The sequence below is a fragment of the Xiphias gladius genome, chromosome 10, assembly GCF_016859285.1.
Source record: "Xiphias gladius isolate SHS-SW01 ecotype Sanya breed wild chromosome 10, ASM1685928v1, whole genome shotgun sequence".
In the NCBI taxonomy this organism is placed as follows: Eukaryota; Metazoa; Chordata; class Actinopteri; order Istiophoriformes; family Xiphiidae; genus Xiphias; species Xiphias gladius.
This window is the reverse complement of record NC_053409.1, coordinates 8298028-8317713: the sequence shown is the minus strand read 5'-3', so window position 1 is coordinate 8317713 and position 19686 is coordinate 8298028. Positions and strand designations below refer to the sequence as shown.

General features: G+C 37.8%; 1 protein-coding gene across 3 annotated transcripts in view; it reads right to left on the bottom strand.

Annotated features, from left to right (window-relative positions):
• sntg2 (syntrophin, gamma 2) overlaps positions 1–19686 on the bottom strand; it is a 78831-nt gene that overhangs the window by 26737 nt on the left and 32408 nt on the right. For all 3 annotated transcript variants that reach the window (XM_040137656.1, XM_040137657.1, XM_040137658.1), the window contains exons 9-10: positions 11869–11993; positions 1302–1431 (exon numbers count right to left, since the gene is read on the bottom strand). In XM_040137656.1, coding sequence (XP_039993590.1) covers positions 1302–1431; positions 11869–11993 — 255 coding nt within the window. The remainder of the gene's footprint in view (positions 1–1301; positions 1432–11868; positions 11994–19686) is intronic.

Sequence of the window (19686 nt, the reverse complement as noted above, 5' to 3'; positions counted from 1 at the left end):
GAAAAGAAATCTAAAGTTAAATTCTCTATAACAAATCTTACCTCTTTGAATGTGTGCTTTGTAGGTCACTTAACCATTTTTGTTCCATTAAAAATATTTATAAAGGCCTAAAAAAAAAAAAAAGGAACATATACGTATCTCAAAGGCTGTTTCAAAATGCACCTCTCTTTGGAAAAAAAACATCACTCAGGCAGCGAAATGTTGCAAACCAGTGCAAAACATTTTCACACTGAATGTACACCTGGTGTGTCAGTATAACACAGTCAGCATGGTAGTTGCTCCTGTGTCTCAACTCAGTTACAAACAGAAGGTACATTGTCACCTGAAATTATCATTATTATTAGGCACTAAAAGGGTGCCCAATTCTTTCTGCTTTAGTCTCTCTAGAAGAACATCAAAAAACATCAAATAATCCTCCACCAAACCGGATGAAAGTCATCCACATGAGGGACCCCAATGGTGTCAGAGTCTATTTAAAGGTTGCAGGTCATTAAAACAAAAGTTCTGCTCTCCCCCAAAGCACACACACAATTACATCCTGATTGGCCATTTAGCAATCACACTCAAACGTCCGTAATTAGGTGATGCAGGCATGAATTAATCACACGTTTTAAAAAAGGCAGCTGCGCAATCGGTGAGCGAGGGCATACAGTACGTCTGCATCCTTACCAAAAATGCATCACATCATCAGTGAGATAATCCAAGTGAAACCGGAGGAAATGAGAGAGAGAAGTGCACATGCCCAATGACTACTTAGCAGTCATTAATTAGGTATGAGAAAGGCTCTTTTTTGTCAGCAGAGGAGGAGAGGTGCCACTGTGACTCAATGAGTGCTTGTCAGGAAGGGTCTATTAAAACCATGCTACACTAGTGTGTGTGAGGGGAAAAAACATTTTAGAAAAGCAGACAAAACATATTTATTACATGTTTTAGTGTTCTTTATATGGATGGTATTATCCACTAAGTAGTAGATTATAAAAATAAAAAAATCACTGGCTGAAATTTTGTGATACCACAAACTGATAATCTGCCTATTTATATTAGTAAAAATAACCAAGTTCAGACAACATCATATACCAGATTCTGTAAGTAAAAAAGAAAAATGTGAAAAATCTGACAAATCTATTGAATTACATATTCAATTATGCCAAGAAACACACTTCAATGTCATACGAGTTCATTCACGTTTTCGCATATTTAAAATATCACAAATACCAAACATTGTTCTTTTCACCTTCATTTTCAATACAGAGTCACGGGAAGAACCAACATAAGCGTCTACTGTTTAGAGATGGACTTACGTTCTCCTGTGTCAAGTCACTGATATTTGTGGATATTGCTTGGAGCCAGTCTGTGCTTTCTGCTGCAGTGCAAAATTGAAGGATATTGGTGCTGGCTTCATCCAAGGCGAAGACTTTAAAACTGTTGGACCTGGTGGAATGTAGAGGCCAAAATTAGAAGCAGTGCGTTACTTCTGCTGTACTTAAGCTGTAAGACATGTATTACTACATTATATACAGTAGAGCTTCTTTCATGAGCCTGATGGGTTAGTGACACATAATTATAAAAATATCTCCGCAGCAGGTGCTCTGGAGAGGCATGTCATGAGTCCTTACATATCCTCAGCAATGCTGGTCATATTTGTGACAATATTTCTTCTTCTGGTAAGGTTACAGCAGTTTTTAGAATTCAATTAAATGCCTCTACAAGAGAAAAAGAAGAGCTCAGCTAATGGCTCAAACTGAAAAGGAAAAAGGACTGAAGTCCTGTGTGTTGCACAGTGTGGGAGGGCACGTGAATATAAGTTGCAGTTGAAGTCGAAAGCTTAAAAGGAACAGTTTTATATTTTGAGAAATCCACCTATATGCGTTCCAGAGGAGAGATAGATGAGAAGATCGATACCACCCGTGTTAGCAGCAGGTTAGCTGTAGGTCTAAAAAGCATTTAAAGCTCACGAATTAACATGTTGTATCTTATTTGTTTAATCCGTACAAGAATCAAAGTGTAAACGTGAGAATTCAACCTTTTAGAGGGAGATGTGCCAAACTATTTCTTGGCTGGTAGCCGTAACTTTCTTTGGAGGGAGCCAGGCTAGCTACCTCTGTCTGTTTCCAGTCTTTATGCTAAGCTAAGCTAACATGTTGCTGGCTGTACCTTTGTATTTATTGTCTCAAACTTCTCATCTAACTGTCCTCCAGAAAGAAAACACGTTTATTTCCCAAAATGTCAAACTATTCCTTTAACAGCAAAACTCACTACACTGCATTTCAGGAAGTGCGCCTAAAAAATAAAACAGTGATGGAATATCCTTTGTAAATATTTTGATATGTAAAGGTATATCTAATTTAAACTGACTATTCCAAGTAACAGAACTGAAGAGATTCCTCTGCACGATGTTCCCAAACTGGCTAAGAGATGTCAAAATATGATGTCAATCACAAAGCATTTAAAGGTTGAAATGAGGATTTTATTTTCTTAACAGCACAAAGTTACTTTATATTTGGCATCTTTTGGGTACATCATCCTCTTGGGAGTGCCTTGAGGTTAAGCGCAAAGCCTTACTAACACAATTAAATTTCTCTGTTGATGGGGTGTGGATGAGGTCAGCTACGAGAGATCGCACTCATCAGCAAAATGTAATACTCTCTGACATTTAATTTCACTGCATTTGCACACTGCTGACAATTTTATCCTCAGAGATGGTTGTCACTAAACATGGAAGCAGTGTCATGTAATGGTTAAGCAGTCCCATTCGTGCAACTTTAGGGGGTAAATTCTTCAGGCTTTGAGAAACGTTGCATGAAAAGGAGGGAGATGTTGCAGAGGTACGTGAGATGAAGCCTGATAAATACAGAAACAACAGAAAGGCGTCGAATGCACAGTATGAAAAGGGAAATCTTCTAAGACAGCTCCTTAACCAACCAGTTCTCCCTAACTCAAATACAGCAGTTCCTCGAGGTTAGATGTGACAAAGTCAGCAATCCACACAAATCCTCTGGTGAGCATGGCTTTCACACTGTATCTGCAATAAGCTTGTTAAAATCTTATGTTCCGCTGCCTGTGTACTGACCCAGTGGTTCTCCAACGGTGATTTTCTCTGGACTTAAATGTTTTTTTTTACTTAACAAGGGCAAAAATTCTTTTATGTGCCAGTGTGCCTGACTCAAATTATCTTTATTCTGTGATTGGTACAACTATGAAACATCACTAATGAACGTTCAGAATTCTTTTTTAAATGCTTTGTCTTGCAAACCAGCAACGCCAAAATATCTGTACTGCGGAGAAAGTGAGCAACTGATGAAGCAGACTCTACAGTATACCAGTAATTTTCAAGTAATGCAGAACCTTTGAGACTGTGCAGCAATGGGGGAAATGTGAGAAGGGATGAAAGTGCAATGAATCAAGAGCTCCAAACCAAGAGATTAATCAAAGGAACGGACAGCTGGCGGTTCCGTGTCAGGAGAACACAACCCTGTCAGGAGGAGCTGCTAAAGCCCTTCCACCTCCACTGAACAGGACAGACATCCTCACAGAGACATAGGATCTAGGGAGTGTGATTCTTTCATACATCTCCACCATTCCCAACAGCACAAATTATTGTGTCTTGCCTGCTGACTGGGCAGTAATAAATCCATTGAGACAAAGCAGAGACATATCACCTAGTCAACAAGCAGGATGATACATGAAGAATGTACTGGGGAAAAGTGTTTTTGTGAGGATTCCAGCTGTTAGTTAGGGTGCGAATGGCAACGAGAGGGAAAATGTGCCATATCCACCGATTAGTCAGTGAGATAGGCTTTGAAGCATTTCGTTTTCAGCGTAGTTAATGAGAGAAACATGTTTGCTTTTGAGATGAAATACATAGATGTAAGTTTATCTTTGAATCTATTATGCTGATCAAACCAATAACACACAGCTAAAATAAAAACACAGGACTAGATCATCAAAGCATTCCTGTAATTAAAATGATAATCCTTGAGATTTTCATGTAATCAAACCCCATTTCTGATACTACTTGTGCTCTGTATTTTTTCTGCAATAGCCTTTCAATGTATTTACATGTATTAATTATTCCTCTAAATAGCGGTTTTTATTGGTGGTGGCAGAGTCCACCATTCCTGCTTTGGATTCAGACACTCTCCCTAAACATGAGAAATGTACAGGAAAACAATGTGGGCACATCTTCCAATGCAATTTCATCTGGTAACAGCTTAACTGTTTACTGTTCACATGCCTAGCACTTTCTCAGAGCTGTATTAAGTCACTGAGAAAGGAAGCAGAACATCTTCCTGCTGCTTCACATTTCGTGGTGGCTTTTATTGTGAAGCAATGTGTTGGTCATCACGGCTGGCGCTGTGGCACAGTCATTCATCAAAAAGCAAGTCAGTGGATCAAGGAGTGTTTGTTGTCCAAGACTGAAATCTTAAGTATAACAACTTTAAGAAATGAATGTATAACTAATGGCTAACACTGTATCCAAATTACTGCTCACTTTTTGATAAGAAACCAACCAGGAACACACAGTGTGGAAGGCAAAGCCTTGTTAATTTGCAAGGTTCCTTACCTTGCAAATATACAGTATCCGTTTTGACAGGTTAAACGAAAGGCTGAGAATACTTCACTGTCAGACTGAGTAGCTGCTCTGACACCTTTGTGTGGCCAGTAAAATGTGCGCATAGAAACAAGGCCTGCTCTCCACTTCTTCAATGTTTGCTATCAATGTGGCCTTGTTTTCAGACTCCTTTTTTAAACATGAAATCACAAGAACAATTCCCCTCATAAAATGGATTTAAATTGGCTAATCGAGAGGGAAAACTTGTAGAGAATATTTCTGTCATCCTTGCTGCGATTATTAGCAAGGATCACTAGAAAATTGTATAACCTCCCAGGTAGAACAACAACAACAAGTCCACATCGACATAAGATGAGAGCATGAGCGTCAACAAACCTTCCCATCAGCACTAATGTCAGGTCCTCATGCTGCAACGAGGAGTGAAAACACTGGCCAACATCAACACCCTTCAACGGGGAATGATTTGTCGATTTAGAGGTGTTGTTCCTGAAGGCACTAATTCAAGTCACTGGTGACTAATATGTTCAGAAAGTTTGTTGGAGGATTTAACTGTCTGACATTCCGCAAAAAAGAAAAATTAACAAATACACACAATGCTGCCTTGGTCTATCCAAATCAAGGCCCCCATGTGAGCTACTTACTGCAACTGTTACACAACTCATTAAAAAAGAAAAAACCAGAATCTATGAATATGCAAATGCTGTTTCATTTTAACTGGAGGTTTCAGTTTTCCACATCATGCTTGTGATACAGGACCATGATTGGCTCAAACCTAGCTGTGATGTCACAAAATACCTATTGCTTGTAGGTACACAACTGTAACGTGAGCACAGAGAAACTTACTGTCTTTAGCAGATGACTGTGAAAACACCTTTCAAGAGTCAAACTCTGCACATTATCTGCACAGTGAAGCTCAAACATCACAGTGAAGAGACAATAAGAAAAACACATTTGCTGGCTTTTGAGGGAGACTTTGAGTTGAGGTCCAGGTAATAGATTTAAACAGGAGATCAGATCATTAGATCAGTTATAAGCCTTTAATAAGAACACCTCTTGGGTTGCCAGATTGTGGAAAATTCTATACCATCACAACACTCTTCTCGTCTTTTTAGCTCTTTCATTCATTAGTGAGACCTCTCCGATTGACTTTTTAACAACAAACTTTTAAATTTAAACCCGAGACACTTTATGAATGTCATACTAAAATATAACTGCAGATAGTGCCAGAAGGTTTGTTGGGGTGTCTGAGGGTGGCAGAAGTTCGGGTCCCTTAGAGGTTGAGGTTAAGGCTGATAAGGAGGATATGAGTGGAAGGGACAGTGTACTGTGCTTCTACTGTAAGAAAAAGGGACTGCCCTGTGTTGAAAAAGCAAAATGCAAAGCCAGTAGTTTTATTAAACAAACTTGATAAAAATTTAGACAAACCTGTGATGTCTGTAAAACTGTCCAGTGATTTGACAGACTTTGCTCCATTTGTTATGGATGGTGTTGTCTCGTTGCCTTGTAGCAGTCTTAAGGTCCCTGTGAGGATCCTGGGGGGGGGGGGCTGCTGCCTCCCAGGAGTTTTGCCATTCAGTAATGAGTCTGCTGTGGGTTCTGATGTCCCAGTGTTTTGGCATGGAAGACATAGGTGTGCCTCTGCATAAAATTTTGGTGGAGTTGGACCTTGTGTCAGGTGAAGTGTGTCCTGGTTTCCCAATTAAGGTGTTTGACTTTTTATGGGGATTGATTTGGCAGGGGGGAAAGGTGCTGGATACGCCTGAAGTGACGCTGATCCCCATTAGGCAGTCTCCGGATGAGCTTGCTCAGAAGTTTCCTAAGGTTTTGCAGCTTGTGCTGTTACAAGATCTGTGTATAAACAGGATGAGGAGGAAATTAAATTGAGTGACAGTTTTTCTTCCTCTTCGTTTTCTCCAGAAGCTGCTGAGAGTGATAACACGAGTGCAAAAACATTTTTCCCTGTCTTGTGACCAGTTAATTGCTGAGCAAAGGAACGATGCTGGTTTTTCTCCTTTATTTGAGGCCGCGTTAGCCGGTGAGAAAGCTGAATCTTTGTCATCTGGTTATTTTGTGAGGACCGGTTTGCTCATGCGTAAATGGACACCATTGAACCCCTCTGCTGCATAAAACTGGAACTTTGTGACCCAGATTGTAATTCCAATAAGATTTTAACTCCTCGTTGTAAAGGCTCTGACAAAGTTCTTTACATCAATTGATTTGCCAAACATTGTACAAACAGATCAGGGTTCAAACTTTATGTCGCATATTTTTGCTCAGATGCTGAAGCAATCAAAATTAAACAATTGCCACTCCAGTATATACCATCCTGAGAGTCAGGGCGCGCTTGAGCGCTTTCACCAGACATTAAGAACCATGTTACGTAGTTATTGCCTGTAGTTCGAAAAGGACTGGGATGAGGGTGTTCACTTGCAAATGTTTGCCATAAGGGAGGAATCTCTGGCATTTAGCTTGTCAAAGCGGGTGTTTGCCCAAACAGAACGTGGTCCTTTCAAGCTTTTGAGCGAAAAGTGAATTAGAAAACGGCTATTATCATCATTTTAGGAGTTTGAAAATGTAATGCATATTTAATGATTTCACTGGAATTTTCAGTATTTGAGGTATGAAGCCACAGTAACCCTGAGTTGCAGTTTGTAACTCTTCTAATAAAGTGACAAATTATTATGCATTGTCAACTAGTAAACACATTTTTTCAGTCACGGATCATAACAGTAATAGATCATGAATGATCTAACCTAACAAACTTAAGTCTGACCATGTTCCTTGGAGATCATCAAGTCAAGATTCTAATGTCTTAATCCCTGTCACCATCCACATTGATTTGCTCTATTTGTGCCTTCTGATATACCCATGTCAGCCATATTTTGTATAGTAAAGTCTGATATTGACGTGCTCTCTGCCTACAGGGCTCCTTATTGACTGAACCCTGATATTCCTGAGTCAGCATTGGGTTATTAGGTTTAGTGTGACTAAAGCTCCAAGTCTCCTCAATACATTTCTTCAATATTTCACTCATACGTAGCAGTCATTAAACTGCTGATTGGACCAAACATCTGACAGATGTGAACAGGTATGTGAACACTCGTCAGACTGTGGACTGTGCTACAGATGAGGAGCAGCTGTTTTACTGCGGGATATTTATATATACACATATACATACATATACTGTATATATATCTATATATATATATAGATATATATATATATATATATATATATATATATATATATATATATATATAGATAGATAGATAGATAGATATAGATATATATATATATATAGATAGATATATATATATATATAGATAGATAGATATATATAGATATATATATATATATATATATATATATATATATAGATATATCTATATATATATATAGATATATATATATCTATATCTATAGATATATCTTATATATATATATATATATATATATATATATATAGATAGATAGATATAGATATATATATATAGATAGATAGATACAAACGGGTGACAAAGGAAAAACCAACATTAAGTGTCTTAGTAAGGTGTTGGGCCACCATGAGCTACCAGAACAGCTTCAATGCTCCTTGGCACTGATTCTACAAGTCTCTGAAACTCTACTGGAGGGTAGAACACCATTCTACCAAAAGATATTCCCTCATTTGGTGTTTTGATGATGCTGGTGGAGAACGCTGTCTAACATGTCCGTCCAAAATTTCCCATAGGTGTTCAACTGGGTTGACATCAGGTGACTGGAAAGGCCATAGCATTTGATTCACATTATTTTCATGCTCATCAAACTATTCAGAGACCCCTTCGGCCCTGTGTGGAGGCAACTGCATTTGCTATGTTTCTCCACTCATTTTTTTAGGTTTTTCCTTTAATATGTCCCCCATCTGTGTATATATACACACACCACTCAGAAAAAATGTCAAAGCCAGCAACTGGTTGTAAGACTGTTATGAATGTACAGTATATGCTATAGTATTACAGTTTGAGATCTGATATAATCTCCTAATGTTTGAATTGCATTTTTATGCTTTTTTTAAAATAGATTTGCAGTATATGCATTTTGTGACTGTAAAATTGGGCTATTTTTGATTTTAATTGGTCAATGTTTCTTTCATATGTTATTGTGTTAATGACTGAATGACTAAAATGAAAGAACCATTGTTTTTATTTAGGACAAAGGGGATAACAGACACACTTATTTTTGGAAAATTACAAATTGCACTCCTGCTCTGAATCAAGAATATATCAAACATTCATTTTAAGACTATTTTTTAAGTATACCTATATGGTTCCACGGGATGTTTTAAAAGGCATGCAATAACCATGTTGGCCTATTAATCCAATGTCTTTTTTTCAATTTATTTATAGTAAATCTATAAATTATAAAGTAGCATAAAATGAAAATACTCAAGTGAAGTACAAGTGCCTCAAAAGTATACTTAAGTACAGTACTTTTTAAGTAAATGTACTTTGTTACTTTCCACCACTAATTGTACTTGAAGTTCTGCAAAGAATAATTAAAAAATATAGATGTTAACTAAAAGTTAGTTAATATAAACATACGCTGCTATTTAAAAAGTTAAATACACAAACTAGTCACAGCAATTAAAACCAGCAAACTGGATTTAAAGTCAAGATTATAATTAATTGCTTTGTCTTCTTCTGAGCAAAAACACTTACAGCTTTAAGTGCTGTTGAAATGATGTTGATAATAAATGTTACTATAATTAATATCATAATTACTACCATTATCAAAGATCAAGCATTTGTTTGGAGTTCTCTCTTGTATTCTTCTGAGTGTAACTACAGCTTACGTTTCCCAGCCTTGGGAAAAAAAAAACGTTTTAGGCTGTGTATTTGAAAATAAACCAAACTCAAGTGTTGTTGAAGTAGAACGGCCGTGCTGTAACTGACCATCTTCAACCTCTATGGATTAATTCACCAAAAGAGTACAGTGTTTTATACAATTTTCTTATCTTTGGCAGACGCCCAGGGCTTGAAATTGAATAATACCCAATTAGGTGTCCAATAAACTGTCACGATCTGTGCCTTAATTCCTCTGGGCCCCTGACTCCTGTCCCTGCTCACTTGTCCGCGGTTCATTACCCCAGCTAGTATTTAAACCTGCCATTACCACCAACTCATGGTTGGACTGTCTCTTTATGTTTCCAAGTGTGTTCCTATGTGCCTGCTACCTGTGTTTAGTTACCTGTTGTCTGTACCTGCCTACCTGCCTGTATTTATACCTGCCTGCCTTCTTGTACACCCATCTGCCTCTAAGCCAATGGTTCTCAAACTTTTTCTGTTATGCCCCTTTTGAGGGAAGAACAATTTTCATTCCCCTCAAAATGGTGAGTTTAACTTTATTGAAGTAACTTCCACATCATGAAACTACCATTTCAACTTTATCAAACCACTTTTTGTGACATTTGTCACTAGATTCCCCCATCAGTCTGTGTGCTTTTTCAAAAATTGAGAATTAAAATAAAATTTGCAATCACTTTGCTAGCGTGATAACAGTAAAATTCAATCTGTACAAAAAAAAAAAAAAAGAAGAAATGCAGATATTTTGCAAGAAATATGAGCAAGTCAACTAGTGAGAGTTCAAGTATTTTCAACCCCATTAGTGGCTGCAATGAGCCTGTTTTGCACTGCACATCTTTTCAAAACAGGGTTGCAGGCTTGATACTGCCACTCTCAAGTCCTACTCAATGTTAAGCTTAAATCTGTACTTTTTTTTAGTGAGGAGATAGAGATAGGTCTCTAGATAGATCTCTCAGAGATAGGACGTGGCGATAGGAAGCAGAATGCCCACAGCCCTCCGCCCTCTGTGTGGACTCCCTCTCCAGAGCAAGCAAGAAATCACTCCGTGTCTGAGCTGTAAACCTCAGCCTCAGGATGCAGTCAGATGTTACTTTGACATCTAACTGCATCAGGGCTGAAATCAGCAGATGCTGCTGGATTGAAGGGATCTCTGACCCAGTCTAACTGAGTACTGTTGTTTGGGAAGCATTTCTGAAAGAATTCCCTCAATGAAGAAATGTGCTCCTTAAGACATGGAACCACTGTGGTGGCTTAAGAATCACTGGTTTCAAAATATTCAAAGGAATCATTATTGAATTGATCAAGTGGCCTGCCCCACATGTTGAGCTTTCGAATGAATGTGCTGAACTTGTCCGCCAGGTGAGGGAGGTGCTTGTCTCTGCCTTGCAACTTCATGCATACGCTCCTCCTGCGAAAACACCTGAATTTCCTCTCTGAGCTCAAAGACATGGACAACACTTCCATGTTTTTCCCCATCATCTCCGCAGACCTGCCATTCTCCAATCGTACATCAAATGTCCCCAGACTCTGTCTTCATATCCACCTGCTCACCTGTTTCCCCTTATCGAACACCTGAGCGCCCCTGCCCACTTACACAGCTGTTCCCAGTTTCCTCGGCACCCCAGCCAGTATTTAAACCTGCCATTACCACCAACTCATGGTTGGACTGTCTGTTTATGTTTCCAAGTGTTTTCCTATGTGCCTGCTACCTGTGTTTAGTTACCTGTTGTCTGTACCTGCCTGTATGGTCTGTATACTTGCCTGCCTGCCAGTCCACCCATCTGCATGTAAAAGCCTTATTTCATCCATCATAGCAACTCCACTGCATCAGCCTGTCTTTGTGTCTGCATTTGGTTTCTCCCTGCCCGTCAGACTTGATAACAATTAATTGGGGTCTGTCAGTTTGTTACACACAAATAAAAGTGAGCTGTTATCAGCCATGAAGTGACATGAAACAAACAAAAATACAAAAACATTTATAACCTAACTAAATGGTTAATAGTCTGAGAAAAACAAACGATGTGAAGGAATAACTGAATGTGATTCAGCCTTGCATATTAAGATGCTTTATGTCAGTTATGAGTGCAAAAATGTTAGACAATGTTAAACAATACACCTGTTAGGTTTGTTCTGTCCCACATTTTGGAAATAGAAAACTCTGATTTGATAAGCTTCTAAAGTAAAATAATTGTGAACCACTGTACACAGGAAAATCAATACAAAAAGGACAGGCATGATAATCAAATGCATTTAAACCACAACCAGTGTTCTCAGTCACACCTTCTGAGCCAGAGCCTCATAGCTGCGGTGACCTTTTTAAGCCGTTTATGCCTGTGCATAGATATTGGTATTAACATCCTCCCGCCTAAATGAAAAGTGCTTGCTAAGCCAACAACTGTGCTCATTGAACTGTGCACTTTAGAGGTGAATTATATCATGCCGGATTACCCTTACCTTAATTTATCTGTTCCAGCTTTGTATCTGGAGACTCTGGCCATCAACAAGGGCAGGGAGACGGCATCCAGCCAGCGCTTCTCATACTTTGGTTCATTAGCTGAGGGTGAAGGGGGTGATGGAGCCTGTGTGGAATACACGAACAATGCGATGAGCTTGCCGTTTCCCTCGCCAAGTTCTTGTGATCTTTGAGAATTTGGCCAGGATGCATCAGCTGCATCATTTGCGTGCACAAAGTATTCCTTTCTTAACCCAGGTTAATCAGCTGTAAGGTAGGTAAACAACAAAATAATGCACCGAGAATTCCTTCAAGGGGAAACACTTGCATCTTTAACTGTCACTGCCTGATTCAAGTCCTGACCTGCTACTGTATACACTCACTGTCTGTTCACTGCAGGCTCGTCTCAACTGACATCATAGTCTGCAACTGGTTTCCAGATACATTACAAACAGCAGCACTCATATTTTTTTCCCATGTGTCTACTTAGCAAATTTAATTAAGTATTTTAAAATCTTATTTTACTCTGCACTGAAACTTGAAGGCCGAAATTCTCTTCACAGCCACCGTGTCATCGTGTCTTTCATTTGTTAATGGAGCAGATACAGCAGAGCAGTGACAACTACACTAAGGTTTTCAATTCAGTGATTTTTACTTACTCCAGATATGAAACTGGAAATATTTTAATTGTTGACTTTATCTTTTTTTTCCCGTCACTTAAATCAGTTGCTTCAATGATGAAATTGAACTCTGACTTTAGTGAAACAGTTAATTGGTTGACAAAATAAATCGCCAACAGTTCTGATAAAAAGTTGTTTAGGTTACTTATTAAGCAAAAATACAAGACATTTTTACTTTGTAGCACACATATTTTACAACTTTGGTTAGGCTGCTGTAATTGCAATAGCTGTATTTTGAGATGCTAATGCTGATGCTATCTTATTATTCCAACTTTCCTCATCTTGTGTATTATCTTTAACCACTTATTTACATTTTATGTTGGTATATATGGTATTTACTACCTTTCATTAGAGAGATGTTCATAATGTATATAGTATGCTAGATTTTTAAAGTTTTTAAAGTCACTTATGTTTGAAGTCATTTATAAATGTGTCTGCTGTGATACTTCAATTTTACTGCGTAAAATCATAAAAAAAAAATTGTAATTTAATATAATTAAAAGTATGTGCTTCGAATAGTCATAGTCTATGATGGGCATTTTCCCTATTTTTTACATTTTATAGACTAGGCGAATAATTGAAAAAATAAGCGATTAATAGATAATAAAAATGATTAATTAAAGCCCTAATTCATTTAGATCCTTCGTTATCAGAACAGCCAAAAAATCAAGCAACACAAAGTTGAGGAAAATTGGGCAAAAGCTTTTATTTGGTTTCAAAGAGGAAGCTGGAATTTATTTTTACTCATTTGACTCCTCCTTAGTTGTCACCTGAGAAACAGCTACTCTTCCTACTCCAATTACAGCCATTTCTCTGAATACCAATAAGTAGCCCAAAGAAAGATATTAAAATTCAAAAGGAAATAAGAATAGTTATTTAAAAATGAAAAGTTAATAAATATTACCAATAACAGATAGCAGTAAAGTCAGCAATACTGGCAAAAAAAAAAAAGGGCTCATTAGCATTATTTTATTTATTTATTTTTTGCGCTGTTTACAGATACATTCAAAAGTAAGTAACAGTAGGCTACATTTATACTTTCATCATTAATGACAGAATGAAATAGGTTCTGATACAATCTCAGCTGCAAGTGTTGTTGAGTTATTAAGTCATATTTGGGAAAAATACACTTGCTGTTTAAATTGATGGAAGACATTCATGCTGGCAGCAGGGAGTCTCTGTGAGCTCAGTTTAATGGATTTTTGAAAACAGTGAAACTGCAGTGGGAGCTTCTGACAGGCAAATACACAGGTGCATTTGGGCTTTTCATAGGCAGTAATGAGCATTAAGAAAAGCTCAAATTGCAGCTTAAAGATACCTGGCACACAGCAGTAACAAAGGTCTTTATGTGTCAAGGAAACAAGTTTGGTTTTTTTTTTTGAAAGCTGCATACTGGGTTATGGGTACTTTCTCATGGTGACAATACACATGGCAGGAAGTGAGACTATTACACTTTAGAATGCAATCCGCTGTAATTCACTTTCAGTATAAAGGTCGACACATCTTTCTCTATATTAGAATCTGCTAAGAATGGGAATGGGTGGGAAAAGTGTGCAATAGCTAGGTCTCTATATGCTTGCAAACACTGTCCCACATTCAAACTCCTCTGTGCTAAAGCATTATTTTTGACAATGGCTTAAAGGCTTTATATAAGTGAAATAAAATTATGAGTGATTGCTGTATACAGTGAGGACATCCTTTACAAAGAATGTGTTTTCATGATGGCTAAAATGTCAGTACTATTTTATATTGTTGAAAAAATTGAATTCTTTGTCACAGAAGTTAAATTCCTTTACCAAATGTTTTGTGCAAAGTGAAATTCTATTACAGTCCTTCCTTTGAGGATTTGAGAGAATAGCTTGAGCAGTCTGGTTGTAGCCGGTGGATTGCAGCAAAAAGCTGAAAAAAACAAAAAACAAAAACAAAAACCACACAACCACAGCCACAGCATCTAATAACCTGTTAAAAACATAGGGAAAAGACAAAAGAAAAAATGTTCATATGGCAACAGTAACATAATTGTGGTATATAGTTAAAGTAGAATCAGTTAAACAATTTGAAACTGGAAAGGCCATAGCATAGGGAAAAAGGTAGGTTTTAAGCTTAAATTTGAAAATTTTCATATAGCCTGCTTTTCAAATTTGCATAGAGACTTTATTCCAAAGAAGGGAAGCTCTATGAGCAAAGGCTCTAGCCCTTTAAGATTTTTTTGTTAAATCTATGAGCAATTAAATAACCAGCATCAACAGAACATAAATCACATGGAGTGAATGTAGCAATAAGACTGGAGATGTACCTTCGGAAGTAGCCGGTCTATTTAAAGCTTTTAAAACTTTAATACAGGTGTTATATGATCAAACTTATCAGATCGTATAGAAACTCTGGCAGCTGCATTTTGAACCAGCTGTTAATGTCATAGGTAGACCAGAGAAAAGCTCATTGCAATAGACGATTTTAGAGATTATGAAAGCATGAACATGGATTTCAGCTCTGAATTGGATAAAAAGGGGCATATCTTGGCTAGTTCACGTAAATGACAGAAGGCAATTGGGGTGATATACTTTATATGTGGCTATCAAGTGAAAGAGAAAAGAACTATTCCCAAAATCTTGACTTTATGGCTCTGACTCTGGCAGCCATTATGGATTTACGGAAAAATCCATGAAAACTGATCCATGTCTGGCTGGACCGACAAGCAACTTTTCAGACTTCATCCTAATCAACTCACAATCAACCTCAGTGATACCAAAAACTGTTCATAAATGGCGAAGTCAAAATTGTGGCATCACAGCACAAAACAAAAGATTGTAACGTATTACAGATGCATCTAAAAATCGTTCAAAATTCAAAGCTTTATCGAAGCCCCGTCAGAGACTGATGCTAGTGCATCAAAAATTCTCAAGGTCCTGAAGCACAATAAGTTGACAAAAGCTTTGAAAGCTAGAAGAGCGCCACATTTAAATGCAAATCACGCCACACTTAATGAAGAACACATGCATTACACATCATCTGATGAGTAAAAAGCTCGGGGTTCCAGTAATTGAAGCTTTAGCAGCATCAAACAATGAATCATTCTTGTAGTTAAAGATTATCTGTCATTACAAACTCAACAAAAACAAAAACAATCTGGTGTAGCCCCCTGTATCTTTATACACACAGCACAGGTACAGAAGGTGCGTGTTCATTCTACAAGAACCAAACCCCCTGCCTTCCCCTGAGTTCAAAATGGGTGAACATATTACCAGAGTATTAAAAAAAGCCTCTGGCTGGAATGTAGTCAAGAGTGAAAAGCAGAGGAAAACTAGCTACCTTTGCAAAGTGATTTGCACATCATTTCGAACCACAACATGTCGCATGCAGACCCCTGTCAGCTCCTCACCTGTAATTACTACATTTCTAAAGAATTTATCATCAACAAAATGTTTGAGTTAACTCTCAAGTGGAGCTCTGCCAAGTCTCGGTGAGGTGGCAGGAAATAGAAAACTATCAGGCTGTCAGAGTGGATTACACTGACAGCACCTGCCTCCACTGAAGAGCTGAAAAACAGGAACTAAAGCCACAGTGGGTTTTTTTTTCTTTTTTTTAACCACATCAGTCAGCCACTCCTTCATGGATACTGATACTTCAGGGATGACATGAACCAAGCATAATTATTATTAATTCATTTAATTGAATTATATATTTGAAAGCGTCTAAATAAATCAATGAGATAAATGGTCCAGGGTGCAATGAAAAGCAAAGTCATTTCAATGTCAAGGGAGCCAAGTCAAGGCAAGCTTAGTGAATCTCAATCACCTACAGAAAAGATGTGTGTGAGTGTTTGGAGAGGGAAAATTTCAAGAAACATGCGGTCAGTGAGATACAGTCACAATGGAAATGTGAAGACTCCAACAAAACTAAGTGTTTAGATCTGTGATCTGTGCAGATCTGTGAGGCTATAGCCTACTTAGGCACAGTGTTGCTTTGAGCCAAATTCCAAAATCTGTATGCTAACATGCTGATGTTTACCATTATCACCATTGTAAATTAACCATAATAGCACGCTAACACCTGGCAATTAGCACTAAACGTATAGTACCTGACCTGATGAGGCCGCTAGACACAAAACTGGAGGTTCACCAGAGTTATAACAGTTCATCCCTAGAGAAACATGAATTTCTCCACAAAATTTCAGGGCAATCCTTCCAATAATTGAAGAGACATTTACCAACAAAGAATGACCAACTAACTTGTGCTGGGTACAAACACAAAAAACCTGACAGAAGGGAGTAGAGAAAGTTAAGACACAGCAACGTGCTGATGATTAATTGTGTATTTCTAATCAATGTCATTAGCTAAATTATTATTTAAATTTTACCTGGAGGTAAGTTCCAGGTGTTTATCTAATAAAAAGTAATTACTAGGTGATAAATGTAAGAATGAACTAATTACTATGTATTATTGGGCTACATACTGTAAAGCTTTCAGCATTAACCAATCATTACATGAGGTTAAAGGAAGAGTGGTGGTTCACTGCTGCCATGAAGTACTGTAGGAGTTCTTTCGTGATGAGGTATGGCAATTTACTTTTTTTTGTTACATCAACTTTCCCTTAACTTGCCGCCCCTGTTTTCAATTCCTTTTCCACATTTTCCAGAACGAATTTGACATCCCCCAGTGATCTCAGCTGGCCTCGCAGCATACAGCCATTTAATGCACAGGTATTAAGAGTGATACCTCCCGCAAAAGAGCAATGTCTTTTCTGTCAAGAAAAGGGGGGCATCATCCACCTCACCCCACCATGCCTCTTGTTGCTGCTCTGCATTTGGGTTTATTGGGTCTTGTGTCAGTGGAGAAATTACTGTCTTTTACTCTTTACCATTTCTCCCTGTGTGATGGTTCACTGTTGATGAAAAATGATGAGTCTAGAAAGAAGTCCTTCTTCGGTTCTGAGGAACTTGCATCAAAAGCATTTACTGCTAATACTGCTCACTGTTCAAAAATATCCTATTTAACTTCATGTGCTGAAAATATCTAATTTGTGGTAGCATTTGGTTTTTTTTGAAACAATAAAAGAGACCCTGAAATTTACAAGTGTTAAAGTGTCTCAGGGTGTTTAAAGTATCATTAAAAAGGACATTGATAGTGCTGTAAATAATAGATTTTCTTCATAAAATTGTAGTGACATTCTGACACAGCACACTGTAAGCGGCAGATTATAAAAGAAGCAACAATAATTTTTTTTAAGCAAAAGAACTAAAAAGACAGCACTGACATTGTCATTTGTACCTCTTCTTATAAGGCTGATATGGCTAAAGTGTTAGCAAACAGTTGCCTATTCACACATTCAGCAGACTCAGACCAACATTAGAATTCATTTGGAAAGGTGTTTCTGGGCACCTGACGAACGTAAGTCAGTCTACATTAAGCTCTGTCTTGGTCTCCATTGAGCAAGACAGCTGGCTCTTTAGCAGCTAATTGCTCCACCATGTTCCCTAGCCGGTTGCTAACTATCTTGCTAACTATGGGAAGATTCAGTTTTTTGCTGAAAAACAGCTGACTGCCGTGGTTGGAAACAAAGCTGATGAGAGCGGTGAGAGTCAACCAAAACCATTAAAATTGCCGACAGTAAAACCAAAAGAGTGAGCTGAAAGAGTCTAAAATGCCTAAGAAGACCTGCAGAGTTGGGTGATAATTCTCATTGGGCTTGTTAGAACAAGTGACTTCTTTAACATTACACAGTCCTTTGCTCCATTGTCTCTATAAAAATACTGATTAGTGAAGCTTTAAATTTTCGCAATGAATGATTATTTGTTAGACACTCAAAAAAACAGCACTAACCTTTTTCTGAGCAAAATTCGCAGATGAGAAAATCATAACCTTTGTTAAAAAGTGAGAATTAAAAGCAGTAAAATCAATTAAGGAACATCCAGTTAATCTCTTTTAATATACAGAATGTGGAAAGTTTTGTAGCACACATGAGGTCAATTACCATTCAAACCCCTGTTCAAGCTCAGGCTTAATGACCCTTTCCACTACTTTCGTATGATGCACAGTTGCTCCAATGGCATGTAATGCCATTTTTTTTCCTTTTGGAAAAAAAAAAAGTTATGACTTGCCCTACTTTCCTATAAATCTCTATCTGCAGGCTTCCCATCATTATACTCTGAACATTAAAGTGAATTCACAACTTGAAAAAAACAAAACAAAACAAAAAAACAAAAAAACACAACAACAAATTACTCTAAGAGCAAAAACAACCACTCACATAATAGTCCTTATTTGCAAGGCAAGAAGAATCTCACGTAACATGAGCAAAAACTAAATGGAGGCCAGTTCTTGCTATTTGTGTTTTCACTCCTTAAATTTAAGTTATTTCTGGGGCTAGAGCTAGGCTAGGCTAGGCCTGGCTAAATGTGTTTGTCAGCCACCTAGTTTTCAATGAGGAATTTAAATATAAAGACCCCTGCTATAGTCAGCTGACCTATTAATGTTTGTTTTTGCATAGGTAGGAATGTGTCAGGGTCTTTTTTTTTTCCACAGATAAACCATATGCACATACTGGGAATTGAAAAAAATGCAGCCCATACAAAGGCCCTGAGCACAAGGATGCTTTGCCTTCCAGCTCCTGCTAGGGATTTAAATGGAAACAGTTTCGATCTAGATTATCAATGAAAGGTCAAAGTGGCCACCTGCTATCCTTCATGATTTCTCTGAATAATTCATGTGAAATGACGAGCCGAAGATGCAGTCTTTACAGCTACTCTTTTCATTATAGATTACCATGTTAATATGCAATTTTCTGAGGCTTTACCAATAAGACAGTGAAATTGTGGCTTTGGGGAAAAAGTTAAATAACATCAAGCCAAAGCTTGATATTTCCGCAGCATGAGCATCACAGTTGTTTATCTATTTACTATCTTTTGTCATTATGAGTTCAACCTGAGCCATTCTTCTAAGATGGACACAGCAATGAAGGGCATTTACTTCATGTTTTTGGAAGCCAGTGCTGAATTTGTCCTGGTAATACAAGTGGTGAACTGACTGTATCACACTGTGCTTTGGTAAGATTGAAAAATCCCTCTGTGAAATCAACTGCTACTACAGTGAAACTACTCCCTCCTATCATCCCAGCAGTATAAACTGTAATCACAGCCATCA